Here is a 21,868-nt window from a genome sequence, read left to right as displayed (position 1 = left end):
TATATACATACTATATACATGTCACGTCTGTGACGGTAAAAAAAAAAAAAACATGTTTTTTCTGAAAAACTGTGTTTTTCATATGAGGGAAATCTTCGAAACCTCTTTACCGATTGTTTTGAAATTTTGACACAAATTTGCTTTCGAATAGGCGCGTCTTTCTATATATATACTATATACATGCCTCACCTGTGACAGGAATTTTTTTTTTTTTTTAAACAGCGCCATCTGTTGGACATAAGAGCAACACACTCTGTGATCTCCGAAAGTGCTTCACCGATTGCTTTGAAATTTTGACACAACGTTGCATTCGAATTGGCGCGTCTTTTTATGTACCTACTATAAAGATGCCACCCCTGTGACAGGTAAAAACGTGCGTTTTTGAAAAACAGCGCCATCTGTTGCACATAATAGCAACATTCACGCTATATTAATATGTCACGAATTCAATTTCAATGTTTCCGATTACATTGATGAATTTTGTATTCATAGATTTCGATTTATTTTATTTTGTATTAAATTATTTTGTGTGACATTGTTGGAATTGAGCTGTGTTGTTTACCATACCGTTCATTTTGAAAGTATAAGTATAGGTGCCACACCTGTGACAAGTAAAACTATGCTTTTCTTGACAAACAGCGCCATCTGTTGTATGTAGGCACAACACACATGCTATACTAAATATGTTACAATTCCATTTCAACGTTTCTGATTGCATTGATGAATTTAATTTTCATAGATTTTGTTTTATTTTCATTTTGATTTAATTATTTTGTGTAAATTGCATTGGAATTGAGCTGTGTTGTTTACCGTACCGTTCATTTCGTGAGTATAGTTTATTTTTTTATTTTTTTCATATTTTCATTTAATGTCTTTAACTATTATTCTTATATTTCAGTGATGGGAACATCAGATCACTTGATGTTCTCAATTTTCTGATGGGAACATCAGACCATTTGGGAAGTCATCGGACGAGGGAGTGGGGAATGGTGGGGATGACGAGGAGACGGAAGTGAGAGATGGTGGGGAGGACGAGGGGAAATGGGAGGGTGTAACGGTGGGGAAGAACGAGGGGACGGGGGAGTTTGGGATGGTGGGAACGAGAGGATGGGGGGAATGGAGAATGGTGGGGAGGACAAAGGGACAGGGGAGTGGGGCATGGTGGGAAGGAAGAGGGGAGGGAGTGGGGAATGGTGGGGAGGACGAGGGGACGGTGGAGTGGGGAATGGTTGGGAGGCCGAGCAGACGGGTGAGGAGAGAATGGTGGGGAGGGCTGGGGCACAGGAAAGGTTGTTGAAAAGAAAGTTCGGATGCGAATGGAACATTGTGTGAAAATATCAAAGCAATCGGTGAAGAACTTTCAGAGATTAGCGATTTTGAACAAACGAACATTTCCATTTTTATTTATATAGATTTATCCTCTGCCCATACTTTTAAACTATTCATCAATATTAGCCAAGTATTTAATATATATTCCCATGTCTATATTTCTTTGACCTCTCATTCAGGTCAGGTTTGGTGAATAACTCTCACAAGGGGTAGACTCGTTTTGCAAGCTACATGGGATCATAACACTCCCCTCCCCTTATTTTTGAGAGTTATTCCAGTGGCTAGGCTCGGTATAATGCATCAGCCACCACATTGTCTCGTCCGCTTATGTGCTTTATTATCAGGTCATATTCTTTGAGCTATAAAAACCACCTGGTTAACCTCTGGTTCGCATGTTTCATTTTACCCAAGAATCCTAGGGGATTATGGTCTGTATACACCGTCGCTGGGTGTCCTCCCCCACTCACATATACTTCAAAATGATTCAATGCCAGCACCAGAGCCAAAGTCTCCTCTCGACTGTACTGTTCGGTCTCTGGTGTTTAACGAACTTCTTTGAGAAGAAGGATACGGGCGATAGGTTTCAGCATTCCACTGCGTCAGTACAGCTCCAGCTCCTATATCACTGGCATCCAGCAATAACGTAAATGGTGCTCCAAAACCCGGCGACACTAGTACAGGCGCCTCAGTCAACAATCTTTTGGTCTTTTCAAATACTTCCTCTGGTATTCCGTTCCACTCCCACTTCGTGCTCTTCGATAACAAACTCATCATAGGAGCGGCTACGGTGGAAAAATTTTCACAGAACTTTTGGTAATACCCGATCATACCTAGGTATCTTAACAACTCCCTCTTACCTCTGGGTACTGGGAAATTATCAATGGCCTCCACTTTCGTTCTGACCGGAGCAACCTTTTTGCCAAGTTAATCGTCATGTTGGCCCTCTCCAACCGGTTGAACAAATCCACAAGTTGGTCCACGTGATCCCTCCAGGAATCCGCAAACACCACAGTATCACCTATAACACCATAAATATCACCATAACATCCTGTTATGCCTTGCAACTCTATTTTTCATCCCAACCGGCACTACTTTATACTGGTATAAACCGTCTGGCGTCACAAATGCTGAGATCCTCTTGGCTTCCTCGGACAGGGGGATCTGGTAGTATCCCTTCAATAGATCTATCTTCGATACATACCACGCACTTCGAATCCAATCTATACAATCGTCAATGCGTGGTATCGGGAACGAGTCGGCGACTATGACTGCGTTCACCTTCTTTCTTGCGGTTATCTTGAGATGATTTCGGGGCTTTAGTGTCCCCGCGGCCCGGTCCTCGACCAGGCCTCCACCCCCAGGAAGCAGCCCGTGACAGCTGACTAACACCCAGGTACCTATTTTACTGCTAGGTAACAGGGGCATAGGGTGAAAGAAACTCTGCCCATTGTTTCTCGCCGGCGCCTGGGATCGAACCCAGGACCACAGGATCACAAGTCCAGTGTGCTGTCCGCTCGGCCGACCGGCTCCTTCCTGTAATCAGTACAGAACTGGTAAGTGCCATCATTCTTTTTCACAAGGAAACAAGGTGAACTCCTGTCACTGTCGCTAACCTCCGCCAAGTCGTTATCCAGCAAGTACTTAACTTCTGCCCTCATCGTCTCTGCCTTCTCTGGACTAACCCTGTAAAGGTGCGACTTGATGGCATCATTTATTTACATATTTATCCTCTGCCCATGCTTTTAAACTATTCATCAATATTAACCAAGAATTTAATATATATTCCCATGTCTATATTTCTTTGACCTCTCAGTCAGGTCAGGTTTGGTGAATAACTCTCACAGGGGGTAGACTCGTTTTTCACGCTACCTGGGATCATAATAATATGTAAAATATTGATCATTGTTCATATATAAAATATTGATCACTTTTCATGTTATTATTCACTGTATATTGCACGCAAGACAAACAAACACCACCACACTCCAGCAGTCATCCACGGCAGTAACTAACCGCTTCATAACACCAGGACTAAGATTCTCTAGGCGCTATATGTATTCTTTCTTCAGGGCTATGTCACGAAAGTATCACAAAGGTGTCACGGAAAAAACAAGACTCCTACGAATGATTCAGCTTTTTTTTTACATACAGATGAGTACAGGAAGAGACGACCTGTGACTCCTGTTATCAGGCATACAGCTTTCCCTTCCCATAGCTCATGGTCAGCCTCACTCTACTAGTTTCTCTGGGACATGGCTCTCAAGGGCACAGTTGCCCGAGCACACACACACTATTGTAGGGCATCAGAAGATGTGCTTCCACAGTTCCTTCCACACACACTTATCACTACACACTGACACACACTTATCACTGCACACTGACACACACTTATCACTACACACTGACACACACTTATCACTACACACTGACACACACTTATCACTACACACTGACACACACTTATCACTACACTGCTACACACTTATCACTACACACTTATCACTACACACTGACACACACTTATCACTACACTGCTACACACTTATCACTACACACTGACACACACTTATCACTACACACTGACACACACTTATCACTACACTGCTACACACTTATCACTACACACTGACACACACTTATCACTACACACTGACACACACTTATCACTACACACTGACACACACTTATCACTACACACTGACTCACACTTATCACTACACACTGACACACACTTATCACTACACACTGACACACACTTATCACTACACACTGACACACACTTATCACTACACACTGACACACACTTATCACTACACACTGACACACACTTATCACTACACACTGACACACACTTATCAGTACATACTGACACACACTTATCACTACACACTGACACACACTTATCACTACACACTGCCACACACTTATCACTACACACTGACACACACTTATCACTACACACTGACACACACTTATCACTACACACTGACACACACTTATCACTACACACTGACACACACTTATCACTACACAGAGCCACACACTTATCACTACACACTGACACACACTTATCACTACACACAGCCACACACTTATCACTACACACAGCACTTATCACTACACACTGACACACATCACTACACACTGCCACACACTTATCACTACACACTGCCACACACTTATCACTACACACTGACACACACTTATCACTACACACTGCCATACACTTATCACTACACACTGACACACACTTATCACTACACACAGCCACACACTTATCACTACACACAGCACTTATCACTACACACTGACACACACTTATCACTACACACTGCCACACACTTATCACTACACACTGACACACACTTATCACTACACACTGACACACACTTATCACTACACACTGACACACACTTATCACTACACACTGACACACACTTATCACTACACACTGCCACACACACTTATCACTACACACTGACACACACTTATCACTACACACAGCCACACACTTATCACTACACACATCACTTATCACTACACACTGCCACACACTTATCACTACACACTGACACACACTTATCACTACACACTGACACACACTTATCACTACACACTGGCACACACTTATCACTACACACTGACACACACTTATCACTACACACTGACACACACTTATCAGTACATACTGACACACACTTATCACTACACACTGACACACACTTATCACTACACACTGCCACACACTTATCACTACACACTGACACACACTTATCACTACACACTGACACACACTTATCACTACACACTGACACACACTTATCACTACACACTGACACACACTTATCACTACACAGAGCCACACACTTATCACTACACACTGACACACACTTATCACTACACACAGCCACACACTTATCACTACACACAGCACTTATCACTACACACTGACACACATCACTACACACTGCCACACACTTATCACTACACACTGCTACACACTTATCACTACACACTGACACACACTTATCACTACACTCTGCCATACACTTATCACTACACACTGACACACACTTATCACTACACACAGCCACACACTTATCACTACACACAGCACTTATCACTACACACTGACACACACTTATCACTACACACTGCCACACACTTATCACTACACACTGACACACACTTATCACTACACACTGACACACACTTATCACTACACACTGACACACACTTATCACTACACTCTGACACACACTTATCACTACACTCTGACACACACTTATCACTACACACTGCCACACACTTATCACTACACACTGACACACACTTATCACTACACACAGCCACACACTTATCACTACACACATCACTTATCACTACACACTGCCACACACTTATCACTACACACTGACACACACTTATCACTACACACTGCCACACACTTATCACTACACACTGACACACACTTATCACTACACACTGCCACACACTTATCACTACACACTGACACACACTTATCACTACACACAGCCACACACTTATCACTACACACAGCACTTATCACTACACACTGACACACACTTATCACTACACACTGCCACACACTTATCACTACACACTGCCACACACTTATCACTACACTGATACACACTTATCACTACACACTGCCAAACACTTATCACTACACACTGACACACACTTATCACTACACACTGCCACACACTTATCACTACACACTGCCACACACTTATCACTACACTGCTACACACTTATCACTACACACTGCCAAACACTTATCACTACACACTGACACACACTTATCACTACACACTGCCACACACTTATCACTACACACTGACACACACTTATCACTACACACTGCCACAGCACTTATCACTACACACTGACACACACTTATCACTACACACTGACACACACTTATCACTACACACTGCCACACACTTATCACTACACACTGCCACATCACTACACTGCTACACACTTATCACTACACACTGCCAAACACTTATCAGTACACACTGACACACACTTATCACTACACACTGACACACACTTATCACTACACACTGACACACACTTATCACTACACACTGCCACACACTTATCACTACACACTGACACACACTTATCACTACACACAGCCACACACTTATCACTACACACAGCACTTATCACTACACACTGACACACACTTATCACTACACACTGCCACACACTTATCACTACACACTGCCACACACTTATCACTACACTGCTACACACTTATCACTACACACTGCCAAACACTTATCAGTACACACTGACACACACTTATCACTACACACTGACACACACTTATCACTACACACTGACACACACTTATCACTACACACTGCCACACACTTATCACTACACACTGACACACACTTATCACTACACACAGCCACACACTTATCACTACACACAGCACTTATCACTACACACTGACACACACTTATCACTACACACTGCCACACACTTATCACTACACACTGCCACACACTTATCACTACACTGCTACACACTTAATACTACACACTGCCAAACACTTATCAGTACACACTGACACACACTTATCACTACACACTGACACACACTTATCACTACACACTGACACACACTCATCACTATACACACTACACACAGCCACACACTCATCACTATACACACTACACACAGCCACACACTCATCACTATTCACACTACACACACCACACACTCATCACTATACACACTACACACACTACACACTCATCACTATACACACTACACACAGCCACACACTTATCACTATACATACTACACACAGCCACACACTTTTCACTACACACACTACACACAGCCACACACTTATCACTACACACACTACACACTGCCACTCACTTACCACTACACACTACACACAGCCGCACACTTTTCACTACACACAACACACAGCCACATTCTTATCGCTACACACTGCTCACTGCACTCTGCTACACACACATTACTACACACTGCTACATACTTATCATTACCCACTGCTACACACTTTTCACTACACTTTGCTACACACACTTATCACTACACACCACACAATGACATTCACTTATCACTTCAAAGCCACACACTTTTCACTACGCACTGCTACACACATATCACAACACTTTGCTACATACGTTTCACTACACATTATACACAGTCACACACTTATCACTACACTTCACACACACACACACAGCTACACACTTATCACTACACACAGCCACATTCTTATCACTACACACTACACACATCCACACACTTATCACTACATACAGCAACACTCTTATCACTACACACTAGCTTTACTTTGTAAGTTAGCAAAGCAACGAAGTACAAGGGCGTGGAGAGACCATATAAATATTAGAACACCTGAGAGCAGAGAAAGATACCAGAGTGCCAGGAATGAATACATCAGGTTGAGAAGAGAGGCAGAAGGTCACTACGAAAATGACAGCAAGCAAGAAAAAGATTCAACCTGAATTACTGCACAGCCACATCAGGAGGAAAACAACAGTGAAGGAACAGGTAATGAAACTGAGGATAGAGGCAGACAGATTCACAACAAACGACAAGGAAGTGCGCGAGGAACTCAATTGTAAATTTCAGGAGGTCTTCACATTAGAACAAGGGGAAGATCCAGAGATAAGAGAAGGAATAGTTAACCAGGCACCACTAGAGGAGTTTGGGATTACCAGTGGGAATGTAAGGAAGCTATTGGTAGAGTTGGATGTGACATAGGCTTTAGGCCCGGATGGAATATCACCATGGATACTAAAGGAAGGAGTAGAAGTACTGGGCCTGCCACTCTCAATGGTGTATTACAAGTCACTGGTAACAAGTAAACTGCCAAAGGCTTGGAAGATGGCAAATATAGTCCCGATATACAAGAAGGGGGATACTTGCATACCATGCAAGTTGACGGAGAAGACTGCAAAAAATCTAGTAGAACATCTGGTGTGAAAGAACTTTGTAAACACAACATCAGCATGGGGTTCAGGGATGGAAAGTCATACTATTTGAGTTCTACGACCAGGCAACAAAAATCAGGCAAGAAAGAGAGGGGTGGGATGACTGCATATTTTTGGATTGCCAGAAAGCCTTTGACACAGTACCACACAAAAGACTAGTGCAAAAGCTGGAGATGCAGGCAGAAGCGAAAAGGAAGTACTCCATTGGATAAGGGAGTACCTAAGGAACAGAAGACAGCGAGTTAATGTGAGGGGTGAGGTCTCAGATTGGCGAGGCGACACCAGTGGACTCCCTCAGGGTTCAGTCCTTGGACCTATACTATTTCTGATATATGTAAATGATCTCCCAGTGGGTACAGACTCGTTCCTCTCACTGTTTGCTGATGATGCAAAAATTATGAGAAGGATTAAGACAGAGGAAGATAGTATGAGGCTACAAGATGACATAGACAAACTGAATGAATGGTCCAACAAATGGCTACTGAAGTTCAACCCGAGTAAATGTAAGGTAATGAAACTAGGCGGCGGAAACAGGAGGCCAGACACAGAATACCGAATGGGAAATGAAGTCCTTCATGAAATAGACAGAGAGAAAGATCTAGGAGATGATATCACACCAAATCTGTCTCCTGAAGCCCACATAAAAAGAAAAACATCTGCGGCGTATGCGAGGCTGGCTAGCATAAGAACTGCCTTCAATAATCAGTAAAAGGAATCATTCATGACCCTGTATACCACATATGTAAGACAAATCCTGGAGTATGCAGCCCCAGCAAGGAGCCTGTACCTTGTCAAGCACAAGACGAAATTGGAAATGGGTATGGCACTAGACAAATCCCAGAATTAAGAGACATGAGTTACGAAGCTGCGTGAAATGCACCTCACGACATTGGAAGACAGAAGACTAAGGGAAGACATGATCACTACCTACAAAATTCTAAGAGGAATTGACAGGTTAGATAAGGATAAACTGTTTAACACGGGTGGTACCCGGACAAGGGGACACAGGTAGAAACTGAGTACCCAAATGAGTCACAGGAATGCTAGAAAGAACTGTTCCATTGTCAGAGTAGTTAACAGATGGAATGTATTAGGCATTAATGTGGTGGAGGCTGACTCCATACACAGTTTTAAGGGTAGATATGATAGAGCCCAGTAGACTCAGGAATTTGTACACCAGTTGATTGACAGTTGACCAAAGAACCGGAGCTCAACCCCTGCAAGCACAACGAGGTGAGTACAACTAGGTGAGTACAGCCACACACTTATAAATACACACCACACACAGTCACACACTTATCAATACACACAGCAACACACTTATCACTACACACTATACACAGCTATATATTTATCACTATACACATCAACGCACTTATTATTACACACTACACATAGCTACATACTTATCACTACAGACTACACATAGCCACACACTTATCACTTCATGCTACACACAGCCACACACACACTTATCACAACACACTACACACAGCTACACACTTATCACTACACATTTTACACAGCCACACACTTATCACTACTCACTACACACTTATCACAACACACTACACACAGCTACACACACTTATCACTACACACTATACACAGTTATATACTTATCACTTCACACATCAACACACTTATTATTATACACTAGACATAGCTACATAATTATCACTATAAACTACACATAGCCACACACTTATCACTACACACTGCGAACAGTCGCACACTTATCAATACACAGTGATATACACTTATTACTACACACTTATCACTACACACTTATAACTACACACTACACACAGCCGCACACATTTATCACTACACACTTATAACTACACACTACTCACAGCCGCACACACTTATCACTACACACTTGATTGATCCAATCAATTTTGATTGATCCGCCTCCAGTTGATTGACAGTTGAGAGGCGGGACCAAAGAGCCAAAGCTCAACCCCCGCAAGCACAATTAGGTGAGTACACTACACACACTTATTACTACCTACTACACACAGCTACACACTTCTCACTAAACACAGCTACACACTTCTCACTACACACATTTATATATGCACGCTACACACATCTACACACTAATCACTACACCCAGCCACACTAATCACTACACCCAGCCACACTAATCACTACACCCAGCCACACTAATCACTACACCCAGCCACACTAATCACTACACCCAGCCACACTAATCACTACACCCAGCCACACTAATCACTACACCCAGCCACACTAATCACAACACCCAGCCACACTAATCACTACACATTACACACAGCTACACATTACACACAGCCACACACTTATCACTACACACTACACACAGCTACACACACTTGTCACTACACACAGCCACACACTTATCACTACGCACTACCCACAGCTACACACTCTTATCACTACACACTACACACAGTCACACACACTTTTCACTACACATAGCTTCACACACAGCTACACACTTCTCACTACACACAGTCATTCACATATCACTACACACTACACATAGCCACACACTTATCACTACACACTACACACAACAAGAGATTCCAGGAGGTCTTCACAATAGAACAAGGAGAGGTCCCTGCACTAAATGAGGAGGCAAACCAAACAACCTTGGAGGAAATTTACCTCACCAGTGATGAGGTCAAAAGGAATCTGTTGGAGCTGAATGCGTCAAAGGCTGTTGGGCCTGACAGAATCTCACTGGTCCAGAAGCACTAATTGTGGCACTCTCTATGGTGTATAACAGGTCACTGGAAACGGGAGACCTTCCGGAAAGCTGGAAGACGGCTAATGTAGTCCCAATTTACAAAAAGGGTGACAGGCAAGAGGCACTGAACTACAGGCCAGTTTCCCTAACTTGTATACCATGCAAGGTGATGGAGAAGATTGTGAAGAAAAGGCTCGTAGAGCATCTGGAGGGAAACAGCTTTGTAACAAACCACCAGCATGGGTTCAGAGATGGTAAATCGTGCCTCACAGACCTAATAGAATTCTATGACCAAGCAACACGAATTAGGCAGGAAAGAGAAGGGTGGGCAGACTGCATTTTCTTGGACTGTCAGAAAGCCTTTGACACAGTACCTCACAAAAAGCTGTTACAAAAGTTGGAGCAGCAGGTAGGAGTAAAAGGTAAGATGCTCCAGTGGATAAGGGAGTATCTAAGCAATAGGAAACAGCGAGTAACGGTGAGGGGGGGGCATCAGAGTGGCGAGAGGTCACCAGCGGGGTTCCACTGGGCTCTGTACTCGGACCCACCCTGTTTCTAGTATATGTAAACGACCTTCCAGAGAGTATAGACTCATTCCTCTCAATGTTTGCTGATGATGCAAAAACTATGAGAAGAATCAAAACAGATGAAGATAGACAGAGACTACAGGATGACCTGGACAAACTGAAGGAATTGTCTAGAAAATGGCTGTTAAAGTTCAACTCAAGAAAGTGTAAAGTAATGAAATTAGCCAAAGGGAGCAAAAGGCTGAACACAAGGTACCATGTGAGAGGTGAAATCCTACAAGAGTCAAATAGAGAGAAGGATCTGGGGGTCGATATCACACCGAACCTGTCCCCAGAGGCCCACATCAAAAGGATATCATCAGCGGCATATGCTAGACTGGCCAATATAAGAACTGCCTTTAGAAACTTGTGTAAGGAATCGTTCAGGACCCTGTATACCACTTATGTAAGACTAATCCTGGAGTATGCAGCTCCAGCCTGGAGTCCATACCTAGTTAAACACAAGACGAAGTTAGAGAAGATTCAGAGGTATGCCACCAGACTGGTCCCGGAACTAAGAGGAATGAGTTACGAGGAAAGGCTAAGAGAGTTGAACCTCACAATCCTGAAAAACAGAAGAGTAAGGGGAGATATGATAACCACCTACAAAATTCTCAGGGGAATTGACAAAGTGGACAAAGACAAACTCTTTAGCGCGGGTGGAACACGAACAAGGGGACACAGGTGGAAACTTAGTACCCAGATGAGCCACAGAGACGTTAGAAAGAATTTTTTCAGTGTCAGGGTAGTTAACAAATGAAATGCATTAAGTAGTGTTGTGGTGGAGGCAGACTCCATACACAGTTTCAAATGTAGATATAATAGAGCCCAATAGGCTCAGGAACCTGTACACCAGTTGATTGACAGTTGAGAGGCGGGACCAAAGAGCCAGAGCTCAACCCCCACAAACACAACTAGGTGAGTACAACTAGGTGAGTACAGCCACACTTTAATCGCTACACACAGTTCAGTCCAGGCAGCCCGGAAAGGCACAAGTGTAGGACGGCGATCCGCGAATTAGTTCAGTATTCTCGGGATATTTACGTACCAGTGAGCCCAAAACATAGTTTTTGGTCATATGAAGGGTACAGCAACGCAGTGATAACGCAACAGAGTGAACTCTTACAACGTTGGATAAGAAAAAAATGGAAAAGAACGGGTTTGTGGCAAGACAGTGGCACCAGCGGGCTGAGAAGGGAAGAAATTGGACTACCACGTGGAGAGGTGCTCCGCCGGGGACGTCAAAAATTAAGGCGGATATCGCTTCATAAATCACCTAGTTGTGCTTTGGGATGCTTACTTGGAGGTGAGTGCCTCTTAAAGTCAGTCATACAAGGTGTACAGTGTTTTTAATATAATAATTAGCTTTGTACTTAAGTTAAAATACGAAAAAGTAGCTTGAGAGTCTCAGCTTGGTACTAGTTTTTTTACACCTGTGTGTTACATTACACAGCCACCGACTAGCCCTCCCCCCCCCTCACCATAACACGCCAATGTAAAAACACACACACACACACACACATAGCCTGGTGTAGTGGAGGGGGCCTCATAGCCTGGTGGATAGCGCGAAGGACTCGTAATTCTGTGGCGCGGGTTCGATTCCCCCACGAGGCAGATAGAAATGGGCAAAGTTTCTTTCACCCTGAATGCCCCTGTTACCTAGCAGTAAATAGGTACCTGGGAGTTAGTCAGCTGTCACGGGCTGCTTCCTGGGGGAGGGGGGGGTGTGGTGTGGTGTTGAAAAAAAAAGTAGTTAGTAAACGGTTGATTGACAGTTGAGAGGCGGGCCGAAAGAGCAAAGCTCAACCCCCCGCAAAACACAACTAGGTGAAAACACAACTAGGTGAACACACACACACACACACACACACACAAACCAGCCTACCGCAAACCTCACCCCTCACCCCTGGGACTGACCTTTCGTCCCTCACACACCTGTTTGCCCTCCTTCCTCTCTCCCTCGCTCTGCCTCTCTCCCTCTCTCCGTCTCTCCCTCGCTCTCCCTCACTCCCTTTCACTCCCTCTCTCCCTTTCACTCCCTCTCCCTCCATCCCTCCACCAGTTAACCCCACCCCCCACCGTGCCAACCCCACAATAAACACACACACACGCACACACATACACACACACACACACACACACACACACGCACACACACACACACACACACACACACACACACACACACACACACACACACACACACACACACACACACACACGCATACACACACACACACACACACATACACACACACACACACACACACACACACACACACACACACACACACACACACACACACACACACACACACACACACACACACACACACACATGCACACACACACATAGGGAAACTATGAGGAGATGAATAAATTCCTATGGGATATACATTGGGACAGAGAACTCGGAACCAAGTCTGTACAAGACATGATGGACTATGTCACCCAAAAATGTCAGGAGGCTGTAAGCAGGTTTGTCCCAGCCCAACAGGAAAAAACAGAGAAGCAAAGGAAGAATCCGTGGTTTAATAGGGAATGTATGAAAGCAAAGGAGCTGAACAAAAGGGCATGGAGGAACTTCCGTAATAACAGAACACCAGAAAGTAGAGAGAGATACCAGAGAACCAGGAACGAGTATGTTAGTGTGAGAAGAGCAGCTGAGAAAAGGTATGAAAATGATATAGCTAATAAAGCCAAGACCGAACCAAAGCTACTACACAGTCACATCAGGAGGAAAACAACAGTGAAGGAACAGGTGATGAAACTTAGGCTGGGCGAGGACAGGTACACAGAGAATGACAAAGAGGTATGTGAAGAACTCAACAAAAGGTTCCAGGAGGTCTTTACAATAAAACAGGGAGAAGTCACGGTGCTAGGAGAGGTGGCAGCAAACCAGGTGACCTTGGAAAGGTTCGAAATTACAAGAGATGAGGTCAAGAAGCACCTATTGGAGCTGGATGTGAGAAAAGCTGTTGGGCCGGATGGAATCTCACCATGGGTATTGAAAGAGTGTGCAGGAGCACTTAGCTTGCCACTCTCCATAGTGTATAGTAGGTCACTGGAAACGGGAGACCTACCAGAAGTATGGAAGACTGCTAATGTAGTACCAATATTTAAAAAGGGTGACAGACAAGAGGCACTGAACTACAGGCCAGTGTCCTTAACTTGTATACCTTGCAAGGTGATGGAGAAGATTGTGAGAAAAAACCTAGTAACACATCTGGAGAGAAGAGACTTCGTGACAACCCATCAACATGGGTTCAGGGAGGGTAAATCTTGCCTTACAGGCTTGATAGAATTCTATGGTCAGGTGACAAAGATTAAGCAAGAAAGAGAAGGATGGGCGGACTGCATTTTTTTGGACTGTCGGAAAGCCTTTGACACAGTACCCCGTAAAAGGTTGATGCATAAGCTGGAGAAACAGGCAGGAGTAACTGGTAGGGCGCTCCAGTGGATAAAGGAGAACCTAAGCAATAGGAAGCAGAGAGTTATAGTGAGGGGTGAGACCTCAGAATGGCGGGAAGTCACCAGTGGAGTCCCACAGGGCTCTGTGCTTGGACCTATCCTGTTTCTGATATACGTAAATGATCTCCCAGAAGGTATAGACTCGTTCCTCTCAATGTTTGCTGACGACGCCAAAATTATGAGAAGGATTAAGACAGAGGAGGATAGCTTGAGGCTTCAAGAAGACCTGGACAAGCTGCAGGAATGGTCGAACAAATGGATGTTAGAGTTTAACCCAAGCAAATGTAATGTAATGAAGATAGGAGTAGGAAGCAGGAGACCAGATACAAGGTATCACTTGGGAGATGAAATACTTCAAGAGTCCGAGAGAGAGAAAGACCTGGGGGTTGATATCACGCCAGACCTGTCCCCTGAAGCTCATATCAAGAGGATAACATCAGCAGCATATGCCAGGTTGGCTAACATAAGAACGGCCTTTAGAAACTTGTGTAAGGAATCTTTCAGAACATTATATACCACATATGTCAGACCAATCCTGGAGTATGCGGCTCCAGCATGGAGTCCATATCTAGTCAAGCATAAGACTAAACTGGAAAAGGTTCAAAGGTTTGCCACCAGACTAGTACCCGAGCTGAGAGGTATGAGCTACGAGGAGAGACTACGGGAATTGAACCTCACTTCGTTGGAAGACAGAAGAGTTAGGGGGGACATGATCACCACATTCAAGATTCTCAAGGGAATCGACAGGGTTGATAAAGATAGGCTATTTAACACAAGGGGCACACGCACTAGGGGACACAGGTGGAAACTGAGTGCCCAAATGAGCCACAGAGATATTAGAAAGAACTTTTTTAGTGTCAGAGTGGTTGACAAATGGAATGCATTAGGAAGCAATGTGGTGGAGGCTGACTCCATACACAGTTTCAAGTGTAGATATGATAGAGCCCAATAGGCTCAGGAACCTGTACACCTGTTGATTGACGGTTGAGAGGCGGGACCAAAGAGCCAGAGCTCAACCCCCGCAAGCACAACTAGGTGAGTAACTAGGTGAGTACACACACACACACACACACACACACACACACACACACACACACACACACACACACACACACACACACACACACACACACACACAGGTATGAGTTGCGCCTGAGGGAACTGTGCCTTACGACACTAGAAAGAAGAAGGGAGAGGGGGGACATAATAGGAACGTACAAAATACTCAGAGGGATTGACAGAGTGGACATAGACGAAATGTTCACACGGAATAGTAACAGAATGAGGGGACATGGATGGAAGCTGGAAACTTAGATGAGTCACAGATGTTAGGAAGTTTTCTTTTAGCGTGAGAGTAGTGGAAAAATGGAATGCACTTCAGGAACAGGTTGTGGAAGCAAATACTATTCATAATTTTAAAACCAGGTATGATAGGGAAATGGGACAGGAGTCATTGCTGTAAACAACCGATGCTCGAAAGGCGGGATCCAAGAGTCAGTGCTCGATCCTGCTGACACAACTAGGTGAGTACACACACACACACACACACACACACACACACACACACACACACACACACACACACACACACACACACACACACACACACACACACACACACAGTAGTTAACGGATGGAATGCATTAGGCAGTGATGTGGTGGAGGCTGACTCCATACACAGTTTTAAATGTAGATATGATAGAGCCCAGTAGGCTCAGGAATCTGTACACCAGTTGATTGACAGTTGAGAGGCGGGACCAAAGAGCCAAAGCTCAACCCCCGCAAGCACAAATAGGTGAGTACAAATAGGTGAGTACACACACACACACACAGATCAAGCGGGATGGTAGGCTCAGGAATCTATACATCAGTTGATAGACAGTTGAGAGGTGGGACCAAATAGCCAAAGCTCAACCGCCGCAAGCACAATTAGGTGAGTACAATTAGGTGAATGCACACTAATCACTACACAATACACACAGCCACACATTAATCGCTACACACTACACACAGCTACACTTAATTATCCCTACACACTACACACAGCAACAAACATATCACATCACACTACACACAGTAACACACTTATCACTATACAATACACACAGTCACACACTTATCACATCACATTACACACAGCAACACACTTATCACTACACACTACACACAGCCACACACATATCACATCACTACACATCCACACACTACGCACATCCACACATCACTACACACAGTCACACACACTTATCACTGCACACTACACTCAGTCCTATACCTATCACTACACACTGGCACACTTCACTACACAGCTGTATACTGCATACTTACACATACATTTTAATGCGTAGTATTTTGTTCAACATTTATAACAGCAGTCTGTTCAAGATACGTCCTTACACATTTATCATATATATAGACATTTATTATCAAATTTGTTACTCTGTCATCAGTTACCTGATCCCCAACTGTGGCTTTTCATCAGTATGTATTGCCTTACCCTAAAATTGTCCAAGATAATGCTGCATTCTTCCAAGTCTTGGTTCACTTTCACAATCAGATTACTGTATGGGTTATCATCTTGCAGGGTGACGCCCAGGTCCCCTGAGCTGGCTGTTGAGCACGTCAGCAGCAGCAGCAAGACGGCCACTTGCTCACTCCACCCCACTCTCATTCTCACACCGCACTTGCTGTCGGGCGGACACCCTCACTTCTAGCACCAAGGCTCCACCTGCAAGCATACAGCCACAACACTAGTACCAAGGCCACCCTGCCAGTTAGACAGCAACACCACTAGCACTAGGGCCACGCCGTCAGGCAGACAGCCACACCACTAGCAGTAGGGGCGTACTGGCAGCCAAACAGGTACACCACTAGCACTACGGCCGCAGAAACAGGCACACCACTAGCACTAAGTAGTGGCTGTGAAGCAGACAGCCACACGACAAGGACTAAGGCAACAATGTTACTGAGCCTTCCAAGTTATCTGTTTATCAGTGCGTTATCAGATATACTGGTCACTGATAACCCTGCCGCAACTTAACTCTTTCTATCAAAAAACTTGGCAAGGATGGTGGGAGGAAGAAGGATCAGGCGGTGAAATTCTTGGAAGAGGATTTGGATGTGGAGAGAGCATGCTTGAAAGTTTGGTGGCCTATCCACCATTGGTTGGCATTACGTTTTTGGTCTTGGCTTGGGGCTTGCTTTCTTTTTTAGCGGCAGGAGGCTAGTGGTGAGGAGGTTAGGTGTTATCCTGGTTCAGTTGAGGTGCTCTGTCTGGCTGGAAGGTGTCGTCTTTCCAATGGTGTTGGGGAACCTTTTCGTTTTTTTAACTGTTGTTCGGTGTCGAGGTGGTGGTGGTGAAGGTGGTGAAGTTATCAGGTTGAATCTTCACCTGAATTGTCCGCACTCCAGCTGTGGTATCGAAGTTCCTTCCGGGTCTTCAGCTGTGGTAGAGAAGTCGATTTGCCTCAGCTTTTCTTTCCTGAAGATCGGGTCGATGTAATTTGGTGAGGGAATAGAACAGGATGGTGAGGTCTACGTAGTAGTCCACTGTGGAATAGTGGGCGAACATGGGGTGAGAGAATTTGACTTTGTTCCTGGTGGTGATGAGCCGGGTGCATTCTAATGCCAAGGTTTTACTACTATTGCTCTTGTCATAAAAAACGTCTTTATGGGGGATAAAGACATTTAAGTAACTAAGTATTTAAGGGGATAAAGAGAAAGTAACAGGGTTGCTCTTGTATATTTTGCCTGATTTGACTTCGGGTTCTGGGTCAATGTAGGTGATTTCCAGCTCTTCGTTATCTTCAAGTTCAGTTGCTGGTGCAGATGCTTGCTGGGGTGGTGTTGTAGCTGAGGCATGTGTCGTTGGTGCTGGTGCACAACAGGGGCGTGGCCTAGGTCCTTCATCGAGGTGGATTTCGTTGCCGACGTCGATGGATTCGATTTCTTCAGAGTCAACTACAGAGACAACTACAGAGTCGCCTAGAGGCAGCTAGGCGACTGTGTAGTTGCGTCCATGTCTCTTGAAAGTATTTCCTCCGTGGTTTGGGTGAAGGGGTCGGGGATGTGCTTGTAGTTTTTGCTTTGGGTTTCGGAGGTACTCCTGCTGATACTTTTGCTGTTGCTGAGGTCTGTTCTGGTTGAATTAAGGCAGCATTTTGAGGCTGTAGTAGGTCCGCTGGGACCGACATCGTAGGTAGACTGTTTGTGGCAAGCATTATGTTCATTACTGTCTTGTTCTTGGGGACATCTGTCCGTACTAGCTTCTCCGCAACGCTAATCAGAACAGGGATGAGGGTGGCGGCGGCCGAGGGCCGGTGATTGGTTGGTTGGCTGGACAGCAATCGCCAATGTGTTAGGTTCCCAGTGGGGGAGGAGGGGGGCTGGCCTGGTGCAGACGGCGTTGTAGCAGAGAAGTTGGGTAACACAGGGAACGTCGATGCCTGGATATTGAAGCTCGACGGCTGATTGGTGGTTGGTGTAGCAGTTGCCGAATATTTAATTTCTTCCAGTCTTATGGGGCAGTCCATGGAGACGGCGGTATTTGGTTCCTCACAATTGAGGCACCTTTTGATGGTCAACTGACTGTCTTAAAATAATGATTTTGAATGCAGGTGCTACACTTTGCCTCTGCTTGTGGACAGTTCTTGGTGACCCTTCACTCTCTTAGGTATTTTAGTGATAGGCTCTGAATGTGTTGGATTATGTGCGGAATTAGTGCTATTTAAAGTACAGAGTTTTTAGATAGGTTTGGGTTAAAGAAGGGTGAACTCTCTGGCAGTTTATATATAGAGAACTGATCTTCATTTTATAAATGGCGGGCATTAGCTTCCTTGCCAGACGTAAGAGCATTTTGATGCTCTTAGTTTCGTAGTGGCTCTGTGATAATAATTTGTAAGTGTACTGTAAAATATAATTGGATATAGTGATATTAAGTTTAATATAGTGTGTTGTCCTATAAGGAAAAGTAAACTTTACTACTAGCTGGTTGCATGTAAATCTCGTCCCCTGCCTAAGTGGAGTCAGAGAGGAAACGTAACATTGAGGTGGTAAAGTAATTCTGTTGTACTTGGGGTGGGGAGGGTTTAGGGTTAATAAATTATTTTAAGGTAAATTTCAGCTAGAATTCCATCACCCATGCATTAGGTTAGGTGATCAGCTCCAGACGACAGACCATTATTGTTCTTTTATTTGCTAGGAATTGTTTTCCTGGGGGCCGGGCCCTTCCTAACCCCATTAGGTGGAACTCCCTTACCTTGATTAATACTAAACAGCACACCAACCCATAACATCCAGCCCAACTCGTGCTGGGAAAATATTTTATTCTCGAATAAAAAGAATACAAAGTAGAAGTCTTTTGTATACGACACATGAATCAACTCAATAATCTACACGAGGGGAGAATTTACACAACACATGAAGCAAATCGTCATGAGGGTGTTGTTGTTGTTGAGTTAGGGGCGACGACGATCGTGAGATCGGATGCGCCCCGGCGTACCCGTGAAGGGTGAATCGCAAAGCCAGGAAAGGCGAAATGTCAAGCCAAAACGCGAAACGAGTGACGCCAAGCACTAGAAACTAATACGCCACACGGTAAAGCAACGCACAAAGGAAGAGGCAGAAACACAGAATAGAACAGGGCAAACAAGCAGCTAGAAGGGCACACAGCATGTCATAGAGCAAATACACAGGAAATCAGAGCACATACTTGCCCGGGAACCTGGCCCGCGGGAACCGTACATTAAACGCCTCCCAGAAAACCCATTGCAAAGGGTCCCGTCCATCCACCGGGGACGCCATAACATCCGGAACCGGGGCAACAAACACCTGCAAACTGGGGACCCAGATGGTAGTACTCATGAGGCGAGAAGTCGCTACTGATCGCCCCCACAGAAAGGGAACTAGCCCACCATGAAAGCACTCCGGTCCGTCAGACAGCAGTAACTCAGCAATCTTCGACCAGTGACCCGGCGGCATCACAGACGCCGACAACACGTCCCCCAGGGCCCCAACGCGCACCCGCACCACAGGGGTACCCGCGGCCCCGGGCACACCACCAGACGACAGCAGGAACCCGGACGGCGCACATCCTTCCGTAACGTCACCACCAGGCCACGCCCAGCACCAGAGTCCACACCATCCCTGGCAGCGGAAGCCACCACCCCCCACTGTGGAGAGTCCCCAGGCGGAGAAAGAACCGAAGGTACGTCCGAGACACAGGCACCAGCACCAGCAGGTGCCTGTGGTGGTGCCTGTGCCTCTACCATGGACCTCCGCCACCACGAACCGTGGAGACATCGACGCATCCGTATCCACACTGTCAATACCCGAAGACCCGCAGTCACTGAAGTCACCAACATCGGCCCAGGCAGAAGACGAACGCCGGGAACGTTTGGGCACCGGCCGGATATCGTCAGAGCCGGTAAGTGGCCCAGAAACACGGGTACCACGAGCCGAAGGAACCGACGCCCGACACAGAACGGCAGCAGCCTCTACCACAGGGGAAACCGGGCCACACACAGCAGGAGGCTCCTCAGCCACCCCAGCACCAAGCACATCCGGGACCCGAGTCACGGACACAGGGCCAGGCGCAGCATCAGAAGACGAGGGAGAAGACAACGACGTCACACAGGGGGCGCCAGGAAGGCCCACGGGAGCAGCTGGAACAGCGACAGGAGCAGGCAGACCGACCGACGGTACCTTAAGAACCGGAGGAGGGACGGCAA

General features: G+C 45.3%; 1 protein-coding gene across 1 annotated transcript in view; it reads right to left on the bottom strand.

Moving 5' to 3' along the window:
- The window catches only part of LOC123772279 (calcium-activated chloride channel regulator 3A-1), a 253,061-nt gene extending 234,962 nt beyond the window's left edge, over positions 1-18,099 (bottom strand). The window contains exon 1 of the mRNA XM_069311299.1: positions 17,638-18,099. Within this exon, the coding sequence (XP_069167400.1) occupies positions 17,638-17,811 (174 nt within the window). The 5' untranslated portion in view covers positions 17,812-18,099. The remainder of the gene's footprint in view (positions 1-17,637) is intronic.
- Positions 18,100-21,868: the final 3,769 nt, after the last annotated feature.

The sequence above is a fragment of the Procambarus clarkii genome, chromosome 69, assembly GCF_040958095.1.
Source record: "Procambarus clarkii isolate CNS0578487 chromosome 69, FALCON_Pclarkii_2.0, whole genome shotgun sequence".
NCBI lineage: Eukaryota > Metazoa > Arthropoda > Malacostraca > Decapoda > Cambaridae > Procambarus > Procambarus clarkii.
The sequence above is the reverse complement of the archived record's forward strand: the minus strand, read 5'-3'. Positions and strand labels throughout refer to the sequence as shown.